Below are 20,798 nucleotides of genomic sequence, written 5' to 3'. Positions count from 1 at the left end.
CAACCAACCAACCAACCAACCAACCAACCAACCAACCAACCAACCAACCAACCAACCAACAAACGGTGTACTACTGAAGTTCATTTAACGAATGACTGCAAAAAACTGCAGCTTTCCCAGAGGCCTCAAACAACTCCTGCTATTTAAAAAGAGTGCTGTAGTTTTAACACTTAACTAAGGAAAATGAATAGAAAACAAGAGTCATTGACTTCAATTCCATCTCTGTCCTCTTCAAAGAAAAGCAAGTAAGTGTTATGTAGTTCTTTTATTAGTATTCAAAGCCCAGTAGTCCAAAATTTGTCAGCAATAATTTAACCACCACTCTATACCTAAGTTGAAGAGAGAGAGAGAGAGAGAGAGAGAGAGAGAGAGAGAGAGACAGAGACAGAGACAGAGAGACAGAGAGAATTTCCTCTAGGGGAAAAAGGCAAAAGATTGGGAAAAAGTAAACACATTTGTTAGAAAAGATACATTCACTAGGTTGAATTTTCCCTTTTTTCTTAAAGAGGAGTCTCTAAGATAGGTTCTAGAATTCCTTTTTCCAAATTATGCTTTCTGATACCTTGCTTGAAAGCAAGTAGTATTAATCAAACAAAGGAAGGGCACGAGGGAAATCAGAAAGATGTAATGTGAGCAGTCAAAAGTGCCACGACCTTCTGTAACATCGCCTGTCACAGGCTTGTATGTCACACACTGGAGGAGGGTCTGGAGAGAACTGATTCTTGGTACTCTTCCTTGAATGTAAGACTAATAAAGATGACATTTCAAAACACACAGGCAACCTCAAACATGGTGTGCCAGTTATGTTACAGACAAAGCACAAGTAGATACCATTATTTTTAAAGGGATAATATTTCCTCCTCCATATTCAATATTTGCTGAACATTTGTCATTAGCATATAAAATTTAATCTGTGGCTGTTTGTAAAAAAAAAAAATCTTTTCAAAAGGGAACCAAGTTGTATCTATAGCATCTATACGTCTTAAATAGTTGAGAGTTCTTTAAACAGTGTAAGCTTTCTTGTAGCCAAATGGAGTGGAACAATTTATAAATTGCAAGAAAAGAAAGTTTCATCATCTAGCTGAATTGTTAAGGATCCTGGTAATATGAATGAAAGCACATGTAGAGTTACTCCAGCAATGATCAAGAGAGGGGCTGAGGTGGTGCTGAAGCACACAGAGAAAGGCTAGAAAGCAGCGGGCTCACTTAACTCCATTATTAAAATCACCAAGGGCTGGCAGGTAGTAATGGCACGTGTAATTCCAACTTAGGGTCAGTGCATACACACCTAATGTAGCAAGAGGACACTTAAAGGTCCTTGAAAATTATGAAGACATGCATATGATTTTTCTTAGTAGTAATGTTTTCTCCTTGTTTAAAACTGTTTTCACAGAAACTGGCTGATGTTAACCTTATTAGCACTACACACATCAAGCCCTGAACTGCCCAGAGTCCGTACTGACAGGAAACAGTGTGTGTGTGTGTGTGTGTTTATGTATCCTCAAAGATCACCTTTGGGGCTGGAGAGATGGCTCAGCGGTTAAGAGCACTGGCTGCTCTTCCAGAGATCCTGAGTTCAATCCCCAGCAACCAGCAACCACATGGTGGCTCACAACCATCTGTAACGTGATCTGATGTCCTCCTCTGGCACACAGATATACATGCAGATAGATCACTCATGTACATAAAAAAATCTTTAAAAAAAGATGATCTTTGAACTAAATGTGTGGGTTTTTTAGGCTCAGAAACAATAGTTGTGCAATTTAAATGTTTTGACTCCAACAGTATATATTCGCAGAACTCGTTTAAAGAAATTACTGTTGGCCACATGCACAATCGTAATGTTAAATATTAAATAATAAGCTTGTCAGGAGTTTTATGTTTAACTTCATATTTGAAGTGCCCAGTGGGTACAGATGCCTGTCTTTGGACATATCACAGGACATGTGCCCATTTCTATCGCAGAGAGTGACATACTAGGGGACAGGAGAATGTTTCACCATGGCCTGGATTTTGTTTAGATCAAATAAATGCAAAAATCCAGCTGAGCATGCATTTCTGTGTCAATGGATTTACCCAGGGAGAGTGCAATAGGAAATCATGGGATGTCTAGGGATTGAGAAAATGCATATAATCACTTAAATGATTGTGGTTGAAGACTTCTGTCATCAAAAAGATCATTATAGTTGTCGTCAGAAGACTATCTTTTACTATTGGACCCCTGCTTCCTCCAAAAAAATCTGAGGAGAAACATTTACAGAATCAATGTAACAAGTAAACTACATATATAATTTATTACTTGTTTGTAAAGATAATAAGGCTTACTCCTGATGAGACCTGATAGACTAAGGTCAGAGGGAAGGGGAGGAGGACCTCTCTTATCAGTGGACTGTGAGAGGGACACTGGTGGGGAAGAGGGAGGGATTGGGAGGGGAGGAGGGAAGAAGGTACAGGGGGATACAAAGTGAATAAACTGTAATTAATAAAAATAAAAATAATTTAAAAATAAGGCTCATAAGCGGGTCTGGAATACACGGTACTTCTCAAAACAAATGGATGTATGATGGCTTCCTAGTTTGAGCCACATTATTAAGAATTTGACCTTGAAGTATTTCAGCTACAGTAGTCATCAAGATAACCGGGGCACTAGATGTAATAACAATTAGTGTTATAGGTTGTCAGTGAAGCTGAATGCATTGCAATACAAAAGAAGGCAGACTAGAAAGAAAAGCATTAGCACTCATTGCTAAAAGACTTCCTGATTTTTTACAGAGACTCAAAGACAATTATTTCATGGAGAATGCATTTCTGTAGCTCGTTTTGGGGAGTGCCATGTTATAATTTAGCCTGGTTCTTAACAGGAAGTATGGCTTTGATGTGGCTATCAGATGACTCTTGATTCACGCCACTGATTATGTACAGCCTGTCTGCTGCGTCATCAGCAGTATTCTTATTTGCAGTATAATATGCTTTGCTGGAAGGCATAAGGACAGTAAATTTACTTGACTGTCCAAAAGGATGTGCCCTTTCATTTTCTTAAGTGTCGGTTTAACTTTAATATCAGAGATACCGTTCCACAAAAAGGCTAAACAAGAACAAATACAAATTCTATATTCAACATAAGCATCCTAAACGAATTACTCTTCATATTTCCTTCTTGGTTTCTTAAATGTTCATTCTTACACAAAGCACTGTGAGAATTCTTATGTTTATTTGAACTATGTCTCCATCTAAAGGACTCACAATGTATTGTATTTTTTGCTTGCCAAAAAAAAAAAAAAAAAAAAACCAAAACAAAAAACAGGTGTCTTTAGGATGTTGTGTGTTAATTCCACTGAACAGGATTATAGGGTGACCTGTAACACACTATTAAAACGAGATTTTCTTGAAAGTATTATTATTTGCCAAATTACAGTAAGGCATATAAAAAGTTAAACATTTTGAATTATTTAATGTGGTTTTCAAGTAAAATTAAAAGTGGACTCATTATTAATCTGTCCAATAGAACAGTAGTTTTGAAGCAAAATACTTTGTTCATAAAAATAAAGAGTTCATAATAAAAAATCATTTTCTTAAACCTTTATGTTAAAATCCAATGCTTCATTCCTCAACCATACCGTTTTAACAAGAAAGGCCTAATCTGAATTTTTTGGATTTGAAAACAACCTGAATAATTTCTCTGCCTCTGTGCAGTAGCGTGCATGCTCCTTTGGGATATTTGTTTGACAGTTCTACAGTGCAGGAAGAGGGGCTTGCAAGTCCCCTGTCACAGTGCAGTCTTACCAGCTTCCCACAGAAGTCCCTTCTCTAACTCCATCAGGTATGCTTGGGAACACTGAAGCTACACTGGGCTATTTCTATTTTAAGCAAATGCATAATTTAGCACACAGTATCATCGATAAATACTACACATTTGAAACATTTGAGTGTCATAAGAAAAACACTTGTAAATAAAGTGTTTCTCTTAGGGCCTAATATTGCCAAAGTTCTGGATTGACTGAACTCTTCTGAGAGTATCTATTTAAGCAACATGCTGAATCATTGATGGAGCAGGTGGGATGGGTTGTGTTCAGGAGAAGATTCAGAGACTGAGTTCTTCCCTTTTATAATTTCCATGCAGAATGTTCTAGAATCTAAGAACATTATGTAGAATATTCAACTTTAAAAATGAAGCATGTTGATGTAAAAATAACAGTCCTGTAACTTCAGTCCTTAGTTTTTTTATTTTTATATAAGTAATGATAAAACATTTTAATTTTTTTGTATAAAAAAATCATCTTCACAAAAGAAAGCCCTAGTGGGCTTGGATCTACATTTGGATTGGAAAGAATATGTGCAGTGAGTGACCAAACTTAGCACAAAAGCCTGAGTGGAAACAACGTTCAGGAACGTCACACTCCCTGGTAATAACCATGAGCTTCCTGCAATAAGTCAGGCCTTGCCCGCTAGTGTGCTGTGGCCTACCTGGTGCACTTATCCTTTCTGCTTTATGTAGTGTACTATGTGACTGCTAAATTAGCGCACAATGCATTCATAATATTTATAGGACCAACATTTAGTTAAATAACCTTTATGTAAGATTTATGTTGATTTTTTATTTCTCATTTAATGGCAAATTATGAAGAGCATGTTTCATAAAGATAATTCTCCATTTAAATTCACCAGTCCATTAAATATTAAAATTATGTTTCTGATGCAATCGAGAACAAATTTGTCCAGCTTCAGTGATTATTTGCACTCATAAAAATTAGGCTTGATTAATAAAATTTAAATGCTTGATTAAGTTGACATTTTCATGTTCCATTCTGATTTATTAAGATTGTCCCTGTCTCCAGGCCTGGTGTGCTACCTTTCCCATTCTCCTACCCCACACATCTTGTGTGAGACTGTGAAGAATGCGGATTTTGGTGGACCTAATGGTGGTTTCGGTTAGCTTGTGGTGCTTCCTGCCGTGGTCTGTGCATAATGCATATAGACGGTACAATAATCAGGAAAAAGTTCTTTCTGATATAACCTGAAAAGTGGCATCCATTTACAGTACTCTGTGAAAATCCATTTTGAAGAAGTTTTAATCTGCTGAAGATTTTTCTTCGCTCAAATTTCATCACATACTCTGATTTCTATGACTTGGTGCCTTTCATTGATATTGATATCTACCTTTTCTCTGAAGGACCCCCACCTCCATATGGCACAGCCTGATTGGGCACACAGCACACAGGAAGTCTTACCTTGCCTGCATATTTGAAACTAAAATTGTAAAATGGCTGTGGGAGGAAAACCCACATTTTTTAGAAAGTCTTCTATGTATCCATGTCTGGCCTGAAATTTACTAAGTACCCCAAGATAGCCTTAAACTCAGGGAAGTTCTGGGATTGCAGGGATGTGCTTCTGACCTAGTGAAAACCATCCTTTTCAATAGAACTTAGATGGCAACATTTCAAGAGGGTTGCTGACTCATGTACCATCCAAGCCACCCTTGATTCTCCCAACGGCCTCCTCTGTTATACACAGGTCAGGTGACACGTCATCATTTTCTGAGCATTACTACTTGCTTGGCACACGGTGGTGGTTCATAAATCCCTGGAGACTCCAAGAATGTAGCTATTATCCTCATGCCCTGGAGAGAAAATTAAGGTGTAGAGCAACGAATGAATAATTTGTGTGGCTAATAAGTAGAAAGTCTGGAATTTAGTCCCTGAATTTGTTGTATACAAACAACAAATTATTCAGGAATGCTGTGTAATAGTCTGTCTTCTCCAGAAAGCAACGGCAGCAGAAGACTCGGCTATTTGGAAGTGATGATGTGCAATTGTTATGTTTCTTTTCTTACATGAGTAAGTGTATTCAATAACAACTGATTGCTAATGCCCTCAAAAGTGTAATTTCAGTTTGGGCATTAACGTACTATTCCAGTTCCATATATGGGAGGGTGGAAAAGCTTAAGGGTTGTATGTCACTGGCAAATGTCCCTCACACAATAACTTAACAAACACATGATTCAGGGCAATTAGCGTCCTAGTAATGTAGCTGATTCGTGAGCACCTTCTACAAGCTGACAGGCATATCATTTGTTCACTTTTTCTGTTTTAACGGGTATTCTCGTTCTTGGAACCTCCCTGAATCAGAGGGGATAAAGCTCGGTTGTAATGCACCCACTGTACAAGCGTCAGAGCCTGCGTTTAGGCCCCTTAGCATGTAAAGGCTGAGTTTGGTGGTGTCTCCAGTGCTTAGCGAGGATAGGGGGGAGGACAGAGGCTGCTTATTCAATGAGCTTCAGGTTCTGTGAGAGAGCATGTCTCAAAAAAAAAAAAAATAAAGGTGGAAAGCAACCCATGGCAGCTTGTGGCCCCCATGTACATAGCCGCCACCACACACGTGTGCACATCCTCACTAACATTACATACACCACACCCAGCCCCCAACCACATACCACCACAAAGCGCCCATCCATATACCGAGAACCTTCCACCTAGACCACGCTCTTACAGACTGTGCAGACTGTCAGAGCGGGAACCAGCGCCACGCCATGCGTGAGCAGGTGGCCTCCGTCTCACCTCCTTTACCACAATATTTCTAATAGTTTGCGGTCTAGGAAAAGGACAAGGCAAACTCATTCAGAAAGAATGAGAAAGGTGAGTAAGAAGTAGGCAATCCGTCCTGAGACCTGAGGAACTAGTCGGTATCCTTTTGTTCTTTTCTCCGGCATCTAATTCCTCAGCTCAAGAAGACAGAGGGAGGGAAACAGGCCTCTTGAAGTTCAGGGTTTTTAAAAACTGGCTTACAGGAGAAAACCCTCCAAGTGAGACAATCTGAGGAAGCCTTGAAGTGGTGCATTCTTTGGACCTGCGAGAGGTTTTGAGGTGGATTAGAGTCCTGGTACTCCAGTTATTGTCTAGGGCTCTAGCCCTTGTGGGAGCAATACTTTCAGGCTCCCTTCAGCGGCTAAGACACTGTATTTGGTGGAACTGGAGCTAGGTTTCAGGGAAGAATTTGTTGTTTGTGAGAATCAAGCACATCTCATAAGCTTCATTACATTCCCAGAACCAGAGCAAGTAGGAAGAGCTCGGGCACATGGGAGGGATTAAAATATGAGACTAACTGTATCTTTTCAGACAACTGCCACTAACTTTAAACCCTTAAATCTTTTCCTGGCCTGATAGATTTAACACAATAATTGCGCTTCCCAAAAGGAGATCTTTAGGAAATTGTCTTTTAAAAACAGAAGTATTTTCTTAACATCTTTTTCTGCATGAACGTACATCTCACATACAGATAACACCCATCTCCCACCACTCTAAAGTTTTATCTTTCCAGTTTGAAGTTAGGCTGCAGTTAGAGAATAGAGGAAAAGGGCAGGCTATAAGCAGAAGTATTAAAGGTAAGCACGGAGTCAGTAAGTGAAGAGAACAGGCTCGGCAGCGGGGAGGAACTGCAGAGAACAGGCATGCAGCCCCATTTCTTCACATGCACAGTGCACACATAGTCATCTGCTCATCTTCAACATTCTACTTACCACACACAAACACACCTAATACATTCACTGTATGATTTAGTTGGCTGCTCACCCAGCATGTCACAACATGTCCCCGGAAAGGGGCAAAACTTAGTCATCTTTGATTGCTTTTTGTTATTGTTGTTTTTAGAGACAGGGTTTCTCTGTGTAGCCTTGGCTGTCCTGGACTTAGTTTGTATATCAGGCTGGCCTTGAACTCACAGTGCTCTGCCCGCCTCTGCCTCCCCAAGTGCTGGGATTATAAGGCGTGCCTCTGGCTATCTTTGGTTATTAGTGCCTGCAAATTTTCAAAAAAAAATTTTTTTGTGTGTAAAATTATACAGTTTTTGACTGGAAAGAAAGATGAAGTATTTGTTTATTCATCAAACATTTTTATTTTGAGATAAGGTTTTGCTACATGTCTTGGCCTGTCTTAAAACTCACAGCAATCTGCTTCAGCCTCCTCAGTGCTTGAATTACAGTTTTGTGCCATAATGTCTGGAATCATCAACTGTTTTTTTTTTGTTTTGTTTTGTTTTTTGTTTTGTTTTGTTTTTTGTTTTTTTTTTTTTGAACAACTATCACGCTGCAATGTCCGAGAGACTTTCCCCATGAGAGAGAATGGGTGGTGAGAGAGACTCATCGTGAACCACTTATTACAAACTATGAGGTGTTAATTTTTCTCATCACATTGTTTTCTAATTTGGTCTTGGAGTCTCGGAGAGTAGGCACGAGCCCTGATAGGTGCTTATAGAAGACTCTAGTAAGCTCTCCTGGGAAAGGACATGTAGACACATGCACGGCTAGGGTGTGTGTAAGGCTCAGATGTGTCAGCAGGTGGACACGCTGATAGGTGAAATAAAATTCATAAAACAGAAGAAAGTTTTAGCTAAAATTTCAAGAACATTAGCAGCACCAAGAGGAGACTGAGGGACACCAGGAGCCAGCAGAGCAAGCGGCCAGAACGTGGGGCAGCAGCACGTTTGTTAGGGAGCTGTTTCTGGGTTAATTGAAGGAAGCCACCCGCAAAGGTTGAACTTGTTGATTTGACTCTGGTGTTGACTATTATGTTTTATTATGGTCAGCAGCTGTGGGGAGTGTTGGGTTCAGGGTGAGCCAGATGAGGAACAAGTGAGCTACAATGAAAGCCAATATGGGGAGGTAAGTTTTAACTACCCAAAGATAACCTGGATCCGCTGAATCTTAAATAACTTGGTTTAGGTCTAAAAGGAGATGGTTTGGCAGCAAATATATCAGATGAATTTATGGCAGAGAGATAGGGGAACTCAGAGGAGCTGTCTCATCCACACTCTTAGTAATAGTGGACAGGGCTGCTAGTGAGGGCAGCACCAGGAAGTCAGCAATGGCTCTCCTGGAGAAAATACAGATATCCACAAACTTATGCAGAAGTTAGTCTTTTAGCAGTTGACAAATTATAGTGCAAAGAAATCTTCAAAATGAAAGCATTTTGATCCACAGATTCTTTGAAGACTTTACCAGAAGGTATTGACCAAATGTCCACACTTAGAGGTTTTCTTTTACATATCTTACAGCACAGATATGTAAAAATTGTTTTTGAAACAAATACTTAAAAAAAAAAGTGTTTAATAAGAAAAAACATTAGGGGCAGGGAGGAGATGAGGGAGGGTGGGTGGGGATTGGGAGGGAATGAGGGAGAGGCTACAGCTGGGATACAAAGTGAATAAGCTGTAATTAATATAAAAATGAAAATTTAGAAAAAAACATTATAGTATTTTCATAATGAAAATGCTGCAGACATTAAAATCATGTGTTTGTTATGAGGTTTTCTAGCAATATAAAGGATGATTTGGCTACGCTGTGGAACGCAAACGTGGGGGAACTGGCAGTGGACTTGGTATATTTTAAAATATGCAGAATAAACACTATTTTAGTAAAGAGTAGAAAGTATAGAGAGTACATGGAAACTTGGGAAAACACAGGCATGTTGTACTCCCCTTGCTCTTCAGAGGCGATTGACCCATCACCTCTCCACCTTCTTTAACTCCTTGAACTCCTCCTGTTGTCAGGGGCCCCAGCCTGATGGCTGGGCTGCTATAGACACAGCTGAAGGGGAGCCTCAGAGCAAAGCACGTGGCTTGCGGCAAGATGTCAGAGCCACAGTGTATTCTGTTGGACTTCTGTATTCTGGCAACGAGTCACAGTGTTCCAACCAGGCTACACATTTGTGCGCGGGGCCATACGGCTCCCAGGACTCCAGGGGGCTAGCATCACGCTCCTGTGTGGCCTGCGTTGCACATCTGTTCCACACAGAGCACCCGACTCAAGTGCATCAGCTCTGCTAGTCACCATCTTATTTTTGACTGTTTCTTCAACTCTACAAAGGAGGAAACATCATGCTCCTCTTCCTGCCTTTCTTTCCTTTTTAAAAAGAGAGAGAGTGTGTGTGTGTGTGTGGGGGGGTGCTGCGCATTCCAAGGCACATGTGTAAAGGTCAAGGGATAACCTTGTTGGACCTTGCTGTCCATTTTGTTTGAGGCAGGGTTTCTTTTTTTTGTGGGGGGGGTATTTTTATTTTTTATGGTAATAAATTTTTATCATTATCATTTATTACAATTTATTCACTTTGTATCGTGGCTGTCTCCCTCTCCCTCACCTACTCCCAAATGCCACTGTCCCTCCCTTTTCTCCCTCTATGCCCCTCCTCTAGTCCCCTAATAGGGGAGATCTTCTTCCCCTTCTATTTGACCCTCGCTTATAAGGTCTCAGATGTAGCCCATAGACTCAGTATCCAAGTGGATTTCCTTGTAAAAGCAGCAGGGGCTTTCCCTGGTATGAACTCAGTGACAGGCTCTCTGATCACCTCCCCCGAGGGGGTAGCGGCCTTGCCAGGCCATAGAGGAAGACAATGCAGCCAGTCCTGATGAGGCAGGGTTTCTTGACTGCTCATTGTGTACAACAGGCTTGCTGACCTGGCACCTTTTGGGGATTGCCTAGCCCCACAGCCCATCTCACCATAAGAGCAATCATAGATGGTCACACTGGATTTTACATAGATTCTGAAGCCTCATAGCCTGAGACTTATGGCTTCACAGTAAATACTTTACTCTCCAAGCTGTCTCCTCAGCCCTTCTTGCCTTCCTAGCTCTGTCATAAAGACCTAGGGGTTGCACAAGCAACAACAATGACAGATCCCCAAAAAGCAACCCTGTAAGAACAAAGGGAAGAAGAGCCTTAATCGATGGTTGACAGTGGTCCTTCTCATGAGGAGACTCCAAGCCATCCTTGATGACATTGGGGAACCACCGATATAGCACAATTTCACAATTAGGCTTTTATTTTGGGTGATATCCTTCCTGCTGGTCTACACATAAAAATACATGATGTAATCTGAATATAGTTGCCAGATAATTATAGGGCATTCTGACAAATTAGAACTTTATTAGAAGCTTTATTGACATTCTGAGCTGATCAGTTATCTGTGGTTTTTAAGGCCTTGTTTATATGTCTCTGTGTGTGCCTGTGTGAGTATATATGTACCGTGTGCACGCAGGAGCCCAAGGAGGCCAGAAAAGGTGTCAGTTCCCATGGAATTGAAGTTAGCAGTAGCAGTGACTAACCTCTGGTCCCCTGAACGAAGAGGAAGTGCTTTTATCCACTGAGCCATCTCTCCAGGCCAGGTCATTGACCTTTTGATTTTGTAAATGTGTTATTTATGACTCTGGGAAGAAATCTTTGGGCTTCACAGTTGAAATGTGAGGGAAATCTGCCCAAGAGAAGGTCTAGTCATTTTCTGAGCAAGGGGAATGATCCTACGGTGATGATGGTAGAGGCAGGGCCTAAAATGAAAGGCAAACACGAGGCCATGTTGACATCCTGATGGAGGGATAGGCAGCATCCATGTGTTTCAGGATCCCTGTGCACAGGTAGTAAACACCTCTGAAGGTTGTTGGGTGTGCTTTTCCATGGTGTCTACTTAGCTATTGCTGTTAACCTCCTTATGCTTGGGGCTTCTCTGGGAACTAAAGGTCTGATGTTTTCATGGGCCTCCTTGGATTTTTGCAAGCTGGTAACCTTCTGAAAAAGTTGAGAAAATTGTGGTTGAAACGAGCACAAAAGAAGAGTGATCTTCTGTTTTTAGATGTGTTTGGAGGCTCTATGAGTCAGAGCTGCTTCTGTTAAGAGCACTGACTATATGGTCTTTTTTGGTACTGAGAGGCAAACACAGAGACTCGTGGTCTATGCTACTTTCAGCGAATGGTAAAGCCCTATTGAAATAGAATCTGACAGTAGATACAGAGTGCTTCTGCCAGCGGTCCTCTCCTCTGTCAGCTTGGCTTTGGACAGGCCCCGTAGATCCTCTTAGACTCATTTTTCCACTATTTCCCATATTCAAGTATTCCACAAAGGGCTGCTTTTCTAGACAAGAGCACTGGCAGAAAACATAATAAACGTGTTTGGTGACAGGATTCAGGACAGACACCAAATGCTTCTGTGGTGACCGTTCCAAATTTTCCAACGTATTTATGACAGCATTTCTCTCCTTACAGGCTTTGTTTCTGGAGGTAAGTATTCTGGGCTTAAAAGGATCAGCCTCAACAAGAAAAGAAATTCAGGACTATTCTAGAAGGGAGAAGAAAAATCTAATGCTTTGTCATTGGAAGGAACTAACTGAACGTCCCAGCATTTACGAGTGTTTTAGCAAGGCAGACTTTGTCTCAGTGTATGTCATAGTCATGCCATGAGTCAGAGTGATTTCATTGATCTGCTCAGTTCCTCAGTCTCCTTTATGCCACCATTGATTAGCACCCGAGACTGCTGTGTAGGAGGCATAGCATGACAGTGGAGACGAATGTTCTTTTAAAGTGTAATTAAAAAATCCTACTTGAAGGATGCCTCTATGCCAAAAATTTCTGAGACTTTATACACAACTGTGCAGGGTGCTCAGCTTTGACTTAGTCCTACCATGCTCACCTGGGTGAGGAGAAAGTCACTTCCCAGGCCACAAACGCCTTCAGAATTTATGGTAGCACCTGGACTGGCACAGGTCTCTGGTGTCATTCCTTGAGAAGTCACTGAGAGGCTTGTGAGAAGGAATCTGGGCCATTTGGGGTTCTGTGGAATGTCCTGGCTACCTAAAAAGGTTTCCTGGGGGAAGAAATACCAAGTACACCCTACAGAAACAGACCAGTGCTTCAGAAAATGGCAGACTTGGTTTCACAACACACTGACACTGTGGAGTTCACTACTTATCTTGCAGTTCAATTTCCTCATTTATAAATTTAGAAGCATTTAGAATAATTAATTTAGTATAAGTATCATAAGGAATGAAAAGAAGCAGTATCTCCAAGAGACTTATCAGGATACAATGCAAAAAAAAAATTGCTTAATAAAATATCCTCTCCACTTCTCTGAGTTAACAGTAAGATGTGGGGAAGGAGTCAATGAATGGTCTCTATCAATGTGTGTGTTTGAAGGTAGAGTTAAGGCTACTGTCTTTGCTGGAACTCAGGGGAGAAATTGCCCAGGGAAAAATGGCATGTACCAAAATACAGCCCCCAAAAGGAAGCACGATTGTAGTTAAGAACACAAATGGTGTGCGCATTTGGGTAAGTTATTTAATGGTTTCCCTGTGGGTAAAGTAGAAATAACGATACCCTTGGAGTCTGCTAACCATCTGATTCCATGATCTTCTCATTTCCTCTATTCTCTGTGGCCTGGTCCCTTTTTTTTTTTTTTTTTTTAACAGAGGGCTCATGCAGCTCTGCTTATTCTACAGGAGTATTTTTCCCTCAATTGTTACAAATAAAGGATGGGGATGGGAGACTTAGGAGGACCCAACCCAATCAGCTCATCCTCCAGAGAGATGACTCAGTAAGGCAGTGCCTACAGAGGTCCTCACATGGCATGTGGAGTGCAAGGAGAGCTCAGTAATTTTAAAAGTCCAAATGAAGAACATTGTCTGGTGTCAGCTCTTCAGCGGATGACATTTTTTTCTGCAGTGCCTGTAATTTGGATAGGTGGTACCAAGCCAATAGGCAGTGCAGGAGAAATTTTATCAGCTTTTGGAGTGACAGCTCAAACCAAGAAAAGGATGGCAGTTCTATCTTTATATCCCTTTCATGCCAGAGACATTTCTGGATGAAGCATGTATTAAACAGGCTTCTCTGGAAAGGCTGAACAATTCTTGTACTGGAAATTTTCATGTCATGGTCACAGACTAGGTGGATTGAGACCCAGGAGACCCAGGGTTGCTTATTGTAACAACCCTGACTGGGAGATAGGACAGGCGAAATGCCATCTTAACACACCTCTCATGGGCTCCCTCTGAGCCTGCAGATCCACCCTCACAAATGGCTATCTGCTCAACCAGTCCTTAACAGGTTCTGCTTATTAAATATAGCTAAATGTTCTGGGCAAGGATCAGACCTCCTTTCTCTATTGAAAGTTGAAGCACTGGTTGGGAGAAAGTGTTCTAGTGATTGGCAGGCTGAGGCTTAATAAATAATAAACACACGAGGAGGACCTTTCCTATTGGGTATTAATCTCAACTATCAGTCAATATGTTGAAGATAGAATTTTTACCCATCTATGTTCTTCATATGTTATGAAATTATTATTTACCTTTGTCTCTTTTCTATGTAGATCTATAAGTCATTTTGATTTGTTTTGTCTTCATCCTAATTAAATTTTCTAAGACTTCCCCTTCATGGCAGAATCAATCTCTCTCTCCAGGAAGTTTCCTGGTTTGAGGTCAGCCAACAGTATAATTAATTCACCCCAGAGGTCCTGTGTACTTTTCACACATGCTGAAAGCTTCAGCAAGGTTTTTTTTTTTAAGATAGCAGTAAGGACACATGGTGGAACACCATTCTTCCCAAGCTATATGCCACATGGAAGAGTTGGTCACAGCATGGCCAGGCCTACAAGCCCTTGTCTTACACACACACACACACACACACACACACACAGCTTGCAACCAGAAAAGTATAATCCAGGTCTTCTTTCAAGAGGAGAAAGCAGTTAAAATGCACAGCTGGGTATGACAGAAAACACATAATTAGACAAATTGGATTTAAGAGTTACGTAAGGTCTCAGTGAGCCAGTGAATGAAAAGCTGAAAGAAACGTTGTGATTGCTGCTCCAGTCCCTGGGAAGAACAGATTATGTGGATATGTGTGTTTTGGGCAAATAAAAGGCAATTACTGGGCGTTATGGAGTGTGGTTGACATTTCAAGCGGGTTAAGCTGCAGAATGTCTGACAGGGCTGTGCTGGGGAATAAAATGTTGTCTAGCTCTAAAAGAAGGAAACGGTAAGAACAGCTGTGCTTCAAAGGAAGATCTTGAAAGTTCATTTTTAGAGTTGTATTTTGTAAAAAATAAAGGGCAGTTTAGAAGTATATTATGCAATTTAAATTATCTAATACATAATTGTTCTATAGGCGTATAAAAGTTTTAGAGAATTTTAAGTACCAAAGATAAATTATATATTACAATTTTCCCTCCAATAGCAGACTTTTCCAATCAAGGCAGGTAGTTCTAGAAAAAATAAGGGAGTCTACAATTTGAGAACTTTTTTTTTACTAAGAATTCTCAAACTAGCAACTAACTCTTTAAGATAACTCCTCCCATTGGATTTAGAAACTAAAACAAATTTAATACTTTTCTTATTTTCAAATAACATTATTTGCAAAGGCAGCTGAATAAAAAGTAGATATCCTTCTCTTTCAACAATCTCTCTGAGATAAACAAGACAAAAAAGTAATTGAGATAATGCTGTTTTCTTAAAGAAACTTGGATTAAATGACAAAAATATCTACTTGTCCTCAAGACATCAATGCTTATAGCATTTGAGGCCTGTTTCTCGGTGTGCAATTTAAATATATAGTCTTAGCATAAAAATAACTTCTTGTCTATCGATACTGCTTAACCATTAAGACTTCTATCTACAGTCTTGTATCTTGGTTTGATGGTTTACAATCTCTCAGGCAATCACTCGGGGGTTAAGAACATTTGCTCTGTAAGTGTGGGAATCTGATTCTGAATCTCTAGCACGTATTCTACATCAGGGCATGGCTCTATGTGTGTGGAACCTCAGGATTGGGGGTATGGAGATGGGTAGATGCTAAGAGCTCTCTTCCTTCCAAAGAATCTAGCTGAAATGGTGAGCTTCAGGTTTAGTGATAGACCATGTCTCAAAGCAGTAAGTCTAGAGCAACAGAGCAAGACACCTGGTCCACTCCTTCAGCCTCCAGGTCACAGGCACAAGATCCATTCTATCTGCACACTCAACAAGTGCACAACATGCAAAGATGTGGAACATCTCTAATCTGTTCAGCATTCTAAAACATCACAAATACAAAGGTCAGCAGGGAATTTGTTTCTTCAAACTTATTCTGATCTAGTAAGAGAGACAGCAGTGTATTAGAAAGTAAACAACTCTATCATGTATTTGGTGGTTGTATATTAATATTTATCATTTATTCTGACGATAAAAAAATCAGTTTGAAGATTTTTTTTTTTTTTTTTTTTTTACCACAGATAAGTCAATGAGTTCATTTGATATCTATTATTGCCAGGAAGTCTTATATGATACTTTAGTATTTTGAAATGATGATCAAATAACTCTGTTATTTGTTTTGAACATAGTCATTAGAAAAATATTCCTGCTTGTGAGAACCTGTCTTAGAATAACTTAAAAAAATTCCTGAGAATAAGTCAAATGAAGTCAAAACTTTTCTAATACAGAGTAGATTGTCATCTACTTTTAAATTCTTCCAACAGCTGCTTATCAGGTGACACAGTTACAAATGTTGAGCTTGGAGAAGATGCTGCCACCCTCCCGTGACAGGTGAAACACATTCTGGTAGGACATTTGCTACATTTGCTACATTTGCTACATTTGCCAGGACAGCAGTGACTGCAGCAACAGCAGAGGAGCGAGGAGCGGGCCTGGCCAACAGGCAAAGCCCAACACTCATCAAGTGAGCTCCTGCTCCTTGCCTCACACACTCTAAGAACCTTCAAAAAGTCAAAGGGGAATGCATAGTTAGCTTAATGTTCTTGGAATTAAATGAGAGGCCTTCATCCTCAAGTCAGAATCATAAGAAACCTGGCTCACAAACACATACGTTGTTGTCAGTGAAGAGTCACTGAATTAAGGTGCTTTATTATACTTTTCAGACCAGTGGCCATCAGTTCTCCCTGCCAGTGACAGTTCACACAGAGAATTTTCTTAAGTAGAGTACATTAACTTGGTCTGATTCCTAAGTCTGTGTTATTATGTCTTAATTTGGGATTCATTAAGACATAAAATGAACAGGAGAATGAAAGAAATAAAGGTTGGAGTAACAGCCATTAAGGATGTTAATCATCAGCTCAGTTTACATACTTCCCACCTGAGTTTCTACCAAACTGAATCGTTCCAGAAACTGGTGGATACTTTGTATTGTGTTAAGGGCAAAGAGGCTTTAGGTTTGAGCTTACAAAATCTTCCTACAAAGTTCAGTTCCTGGTTTATAAGACTACATTCAATGTTATCCCATCAGAAGGACTAGGAGGAAGAACGAAAGCACAGGAAGAACATAGAGACTTACCGTGTCATGTTGCCTGTTCTCTTTCCCTGATATTATGAGGAAGTAGTTCCAGGTCAACAGTGACAACAGCAACAGTGGCATCATGTAGAGCTCGAAGTTCCACACGGCGAAGAGAAAGAGCTGGAAGGGAGAAACAAAGAGAAAAAGACACGGGTCAGCTCCGAGTTTCCTTGAGTGTTCTCACATCCACACTCCACCTCAAAACCCACGAAACCAAATGCTTTGGAGAGCAGGAAGGTTTGTCTTGGAAAACAAAGCCCTAGGGACTTAATAAGCGGTTTGCTAAAACCACAACTGGCCCCTAGAAAATCACCACTAAGACTGTTGCTTTGTTTAATTTCTGATATCAGTACATTGTCAAATGCAATTTTAATTTTCCTCTTCTAGTGAAACTATTGTTAGATTAGACAAAAGAGTGTTGGCTTTTTTTTTTTTTTTTCTTAAAGGCAGCTAAATGAGCTTCACTGTGTTGTCAGAATAGCCTGGTCTGTCTGTCTTAATCACAAAGAATGGATCACCATTTAACATTAGGGATATTCTTTTCACAAAGCTCACTTGGATAATACAATAGAACAAGTAAAATAGGCAGATGAAAATACCATATCTGTACCATGGAGCCCCAAGCACTCATATTATAAAAAAATGTGCTGCTTCCAGTAAGCGTTAAAAGAGGTTGGCCTACCATTCCATATTACACAGAAAGTCAAACACTTGTAAATGAACGTGAAAAGCGAGTTTGTCAAAGAAAATTTTAACATGCCTGCTCGTATTAGTTTTTAACACCACCTATTTGAACAAACTATTTTTAATTGTAAGACAAATGTCAGAGTAAGAACTTGGGGTGACAGATGGAGCCATTCACATTGTAAAACTGCAGGAGTTGAGACAAAAGCTGTGACTCACCCACATCCTCACCAGCCTTATGCTCCTGGACAGATCATCTAAATTAGAGTCTATGACTCCTGCTATCAAACTACGGTCCCCTTGAATCATTCGGGATGAAGAGTAGGATTCCTCTCTGACCACGATGCTAAGGAGAAGTGTAACCTTTCCATATTGTGTTTTTAATTTCTTCCTCCATAAGATGGGGACAATGGAAGTATCACTTTAGAGTTGTGAGAACTGAGGAATTAACACAGTGCTTGGAATGTGGGCGAGTACACATGCTCACCATTACTTACTATATGCAACTGGTGCTCAGAAAATTATCTAATTATTGGCTGGAAATTAGAACATCATTTCTTACTAAGATTTAGTTGAGCAGTAGCATAAGTGGGGATTTCAGTCAACTGTTGAGGTTAACATGCACAGCTTGCATTTCACAGACCACGAATTAGGGGAAGGGTCATGTGACACTAATGCCAGCAGCAGGGCTACCTCAGGCCTTCCTAGTAAATATCAGTCAAGGGCCTGGGCCTCTCTAGCGGCAGAGAGAACGCCCACCTGTGAGCCACAGAGCTCAGGCTCTAGGCATTAAGAGGTGACTTTGCGTCTGTTCTCCTATCTACAAAAAGACACACAAATACTATCACCTCTAACATCCCTGGTCTAAAGCCTGAGACGACGCCATAGTACTGCTGTACCCGTTCTGTGGATGACCACAGGGAAACAGACGGTCCACTGCACACATGGACTCACAGTGCTTGAACAATGTGCCCCAGACCTGTGTCAGTACAGGGTGGACCAGATGCCACCAAGGACTGGGAGGCGGGCATGGATCCCCACCCCAGCTTTGGAGCAATGGCGCTTGTCAGCTGCTGGGAGAGGGAGGGACAGATTCCTCTAAGAGTTTAGCCCCTGGTGAGGCAGCCACAGTCCAGTGGAAGACCACACACAGGGAAGCAGACATTAGTCGTGGGGGTTTTGGCTTTTTCAGGGCACAAATTTGGGTGAGTCAGCAGATGGATCTGGGAAGATTGGGGGACAGAAGGTACATATAATCAAAACGCTGCATGACACTCCCAGAAAACTATCAAATTTTTAAAAATATTTTGATAATTGTGTATTTTACTAGATTTCTGGTATTCATAGCTCAAATGGACACCAATATGCACACATAATCATTTATTAACCCGAGAAATCCATTTTGATGATTATTACAAGGCAACAATAGATTTAACTTCCAGAATAAGAACTGTTCCAAATACTTCAGTGCATGAAACAGAAGATGGCTTTTATTTCCCACAGAAATGTAGGAAGATTTCTAGAAAAAAGTCTTACCGTTTATTTTCTGAAATTCATATAAGGTGTGCAAAGGTCAAATGACATATAATTGGTGTTTAGGATTATTAAATGTGCTTTTGCAGAGATAATTCTTCTTTCAAGAAATAAACAGATAAATTTGATAGGCAACAAATACATGTAAAGGGAAAATTAGTTTTGATTGGAGCCCATATAAATTCTTGATACAGTTATTGTAACATTCAGGCAGTTTCTAGAATGCAAGGTCCTTAAGAATGAACATTTTCTTTTATTCACTCTTTTACATCTGGAGCTTAGAACATGACGGGTGTAGTAAGTGCTCAGTGACTAAATTTTTTACTCCCAATTAAAGTAAGTGGCTCCAAGACCACTCCCAAATTATTAAGCAGTTTAATTATTTGTATTAATTACTGTAGAACAGCTGCCAGGAACTAGCTGACTTGAGGAAAATACGCCCACAATTATAACGCGGGATGCTTCTAGAATTTTCTGTCTCTGACAAATACTTGCTTTAGCACTTCTTGCAGAGAGTGCTCTCCCTCTGTCTTGCTGTCCTGTTGTGATGTTGTGTTGTGGAGCAATGGTCTCTTCCTTGGGACTGTCTTACACACCTGCAACTTCAGAGATCTTCATTCCCTTTAGTGTGTTCTGCCCTGATGGCTGGGACTCAGATGGTTCCACTGATAACTATGCTCTACTAGGATAATGCCAATCTGATGAGGAGACATGTTCTGCTCCATGTCTGATCACTGATGTTAGATGACTGTATTGCTTCAAGCTTCTTTCAATACCATGGCAGTCTTTCAACATTCCTAGTTGCATCAAGCGTTGGCAATAAGATGCACTTGGTGCATCTATTTAGCTGTTACCATCATTCTCTTTTCAGATCCAGATGAGCTCATCACTGGCTCTCTAGAAATACAGCACTCAAAACCAGTACAACACTTCCCATTCATTTAAAAGGTGTTCAAAGTGCCCATGTATACGACCACTGGAGCAGGGATCAGGGGAAGGCAGAGAAATGAGACATCAAAAAATATATACTGTATTTAGTTTAGAGATGCTTAAAGAAGGCTCCTGGAAAAACCCAAAGCCAAGCTGACACTGATTCTGTCCTTGGTCCTTTCATGGATTTGAGAATGGGAAAAGCAAAACAGATGGAAGAAGAAATTAAGGAATAAAAATACATCCCCAACACATACACAAAATATAAATCATAAGGTGTGGAGTGTGTCCTGATCTCACTCTAAAATTGCCTTTTCCTGAACAGAACAAAGAAAGAGGACCAGAAGATTCTGGAATGTTTCAATATTACATTAGGCAAAAAAATGAAGTTTATGCAGTATTTAATTTTATTCAATTCCATCACCTTGGAATACCTTCCCTATTCTTTCCCTCCATTACACAATCTGTAGCTTTTCCTCTTTGTCCTGGATCCTATTCCCAGTACCCACTTTTTAACTTGGGCTTTTGGCATTTCACATTCATAGAATACATGCTTCCATTTACACATGAGACACCTAACCCTA

The 20,798-nt window shown here is 40.3% G+C and overlaps 1 protein-coding gene across 1 annotated transcript in view; it reads right to left on the bottom strand.

Annotated features, from left to right (window-relative positions):
* The window catches only part of Mctp1 (multiple C2 and transmembrane domain containing 1), a 570,389-nt gene that overhangs the window by 81,894 nt on the left and 467,697 nt on the right, over nucleotides 1–20,798 (bottom strand). The window contains exon 16 of the mRNA XM_055604040.1: nucleotides 17,068–17,187. Within this exon, the coding sequence (XP_055460015.1) occupies nucleotides 17,068–17,187 (120 nt within the window). The remainder of the gene's footprint in view (nucleotides 1–17,067; nucleotides 17,188–20,798) is intronic.

The sequence above is a fragment of the Psammomys obesus genome, unplaced genomic scaffold (genome assembly GCF_907164565.1).
Source record: "Psammomys obesus unplaced genomic scaffold, mPsaObe1.curated_primary_1811, whole genome shotgun sequence".
Lineage (NCBI taxonomy): Eukaryota > Metazoa > Chordata > Mammalia > Rodentia > Muridae > Psammomys > Psammomys obesus.
The sequence above is the reverse complement of the archived record's forward strand: the minus strand, read 5'-3'. Positions and strand labels throughout refer to the sequence as shown.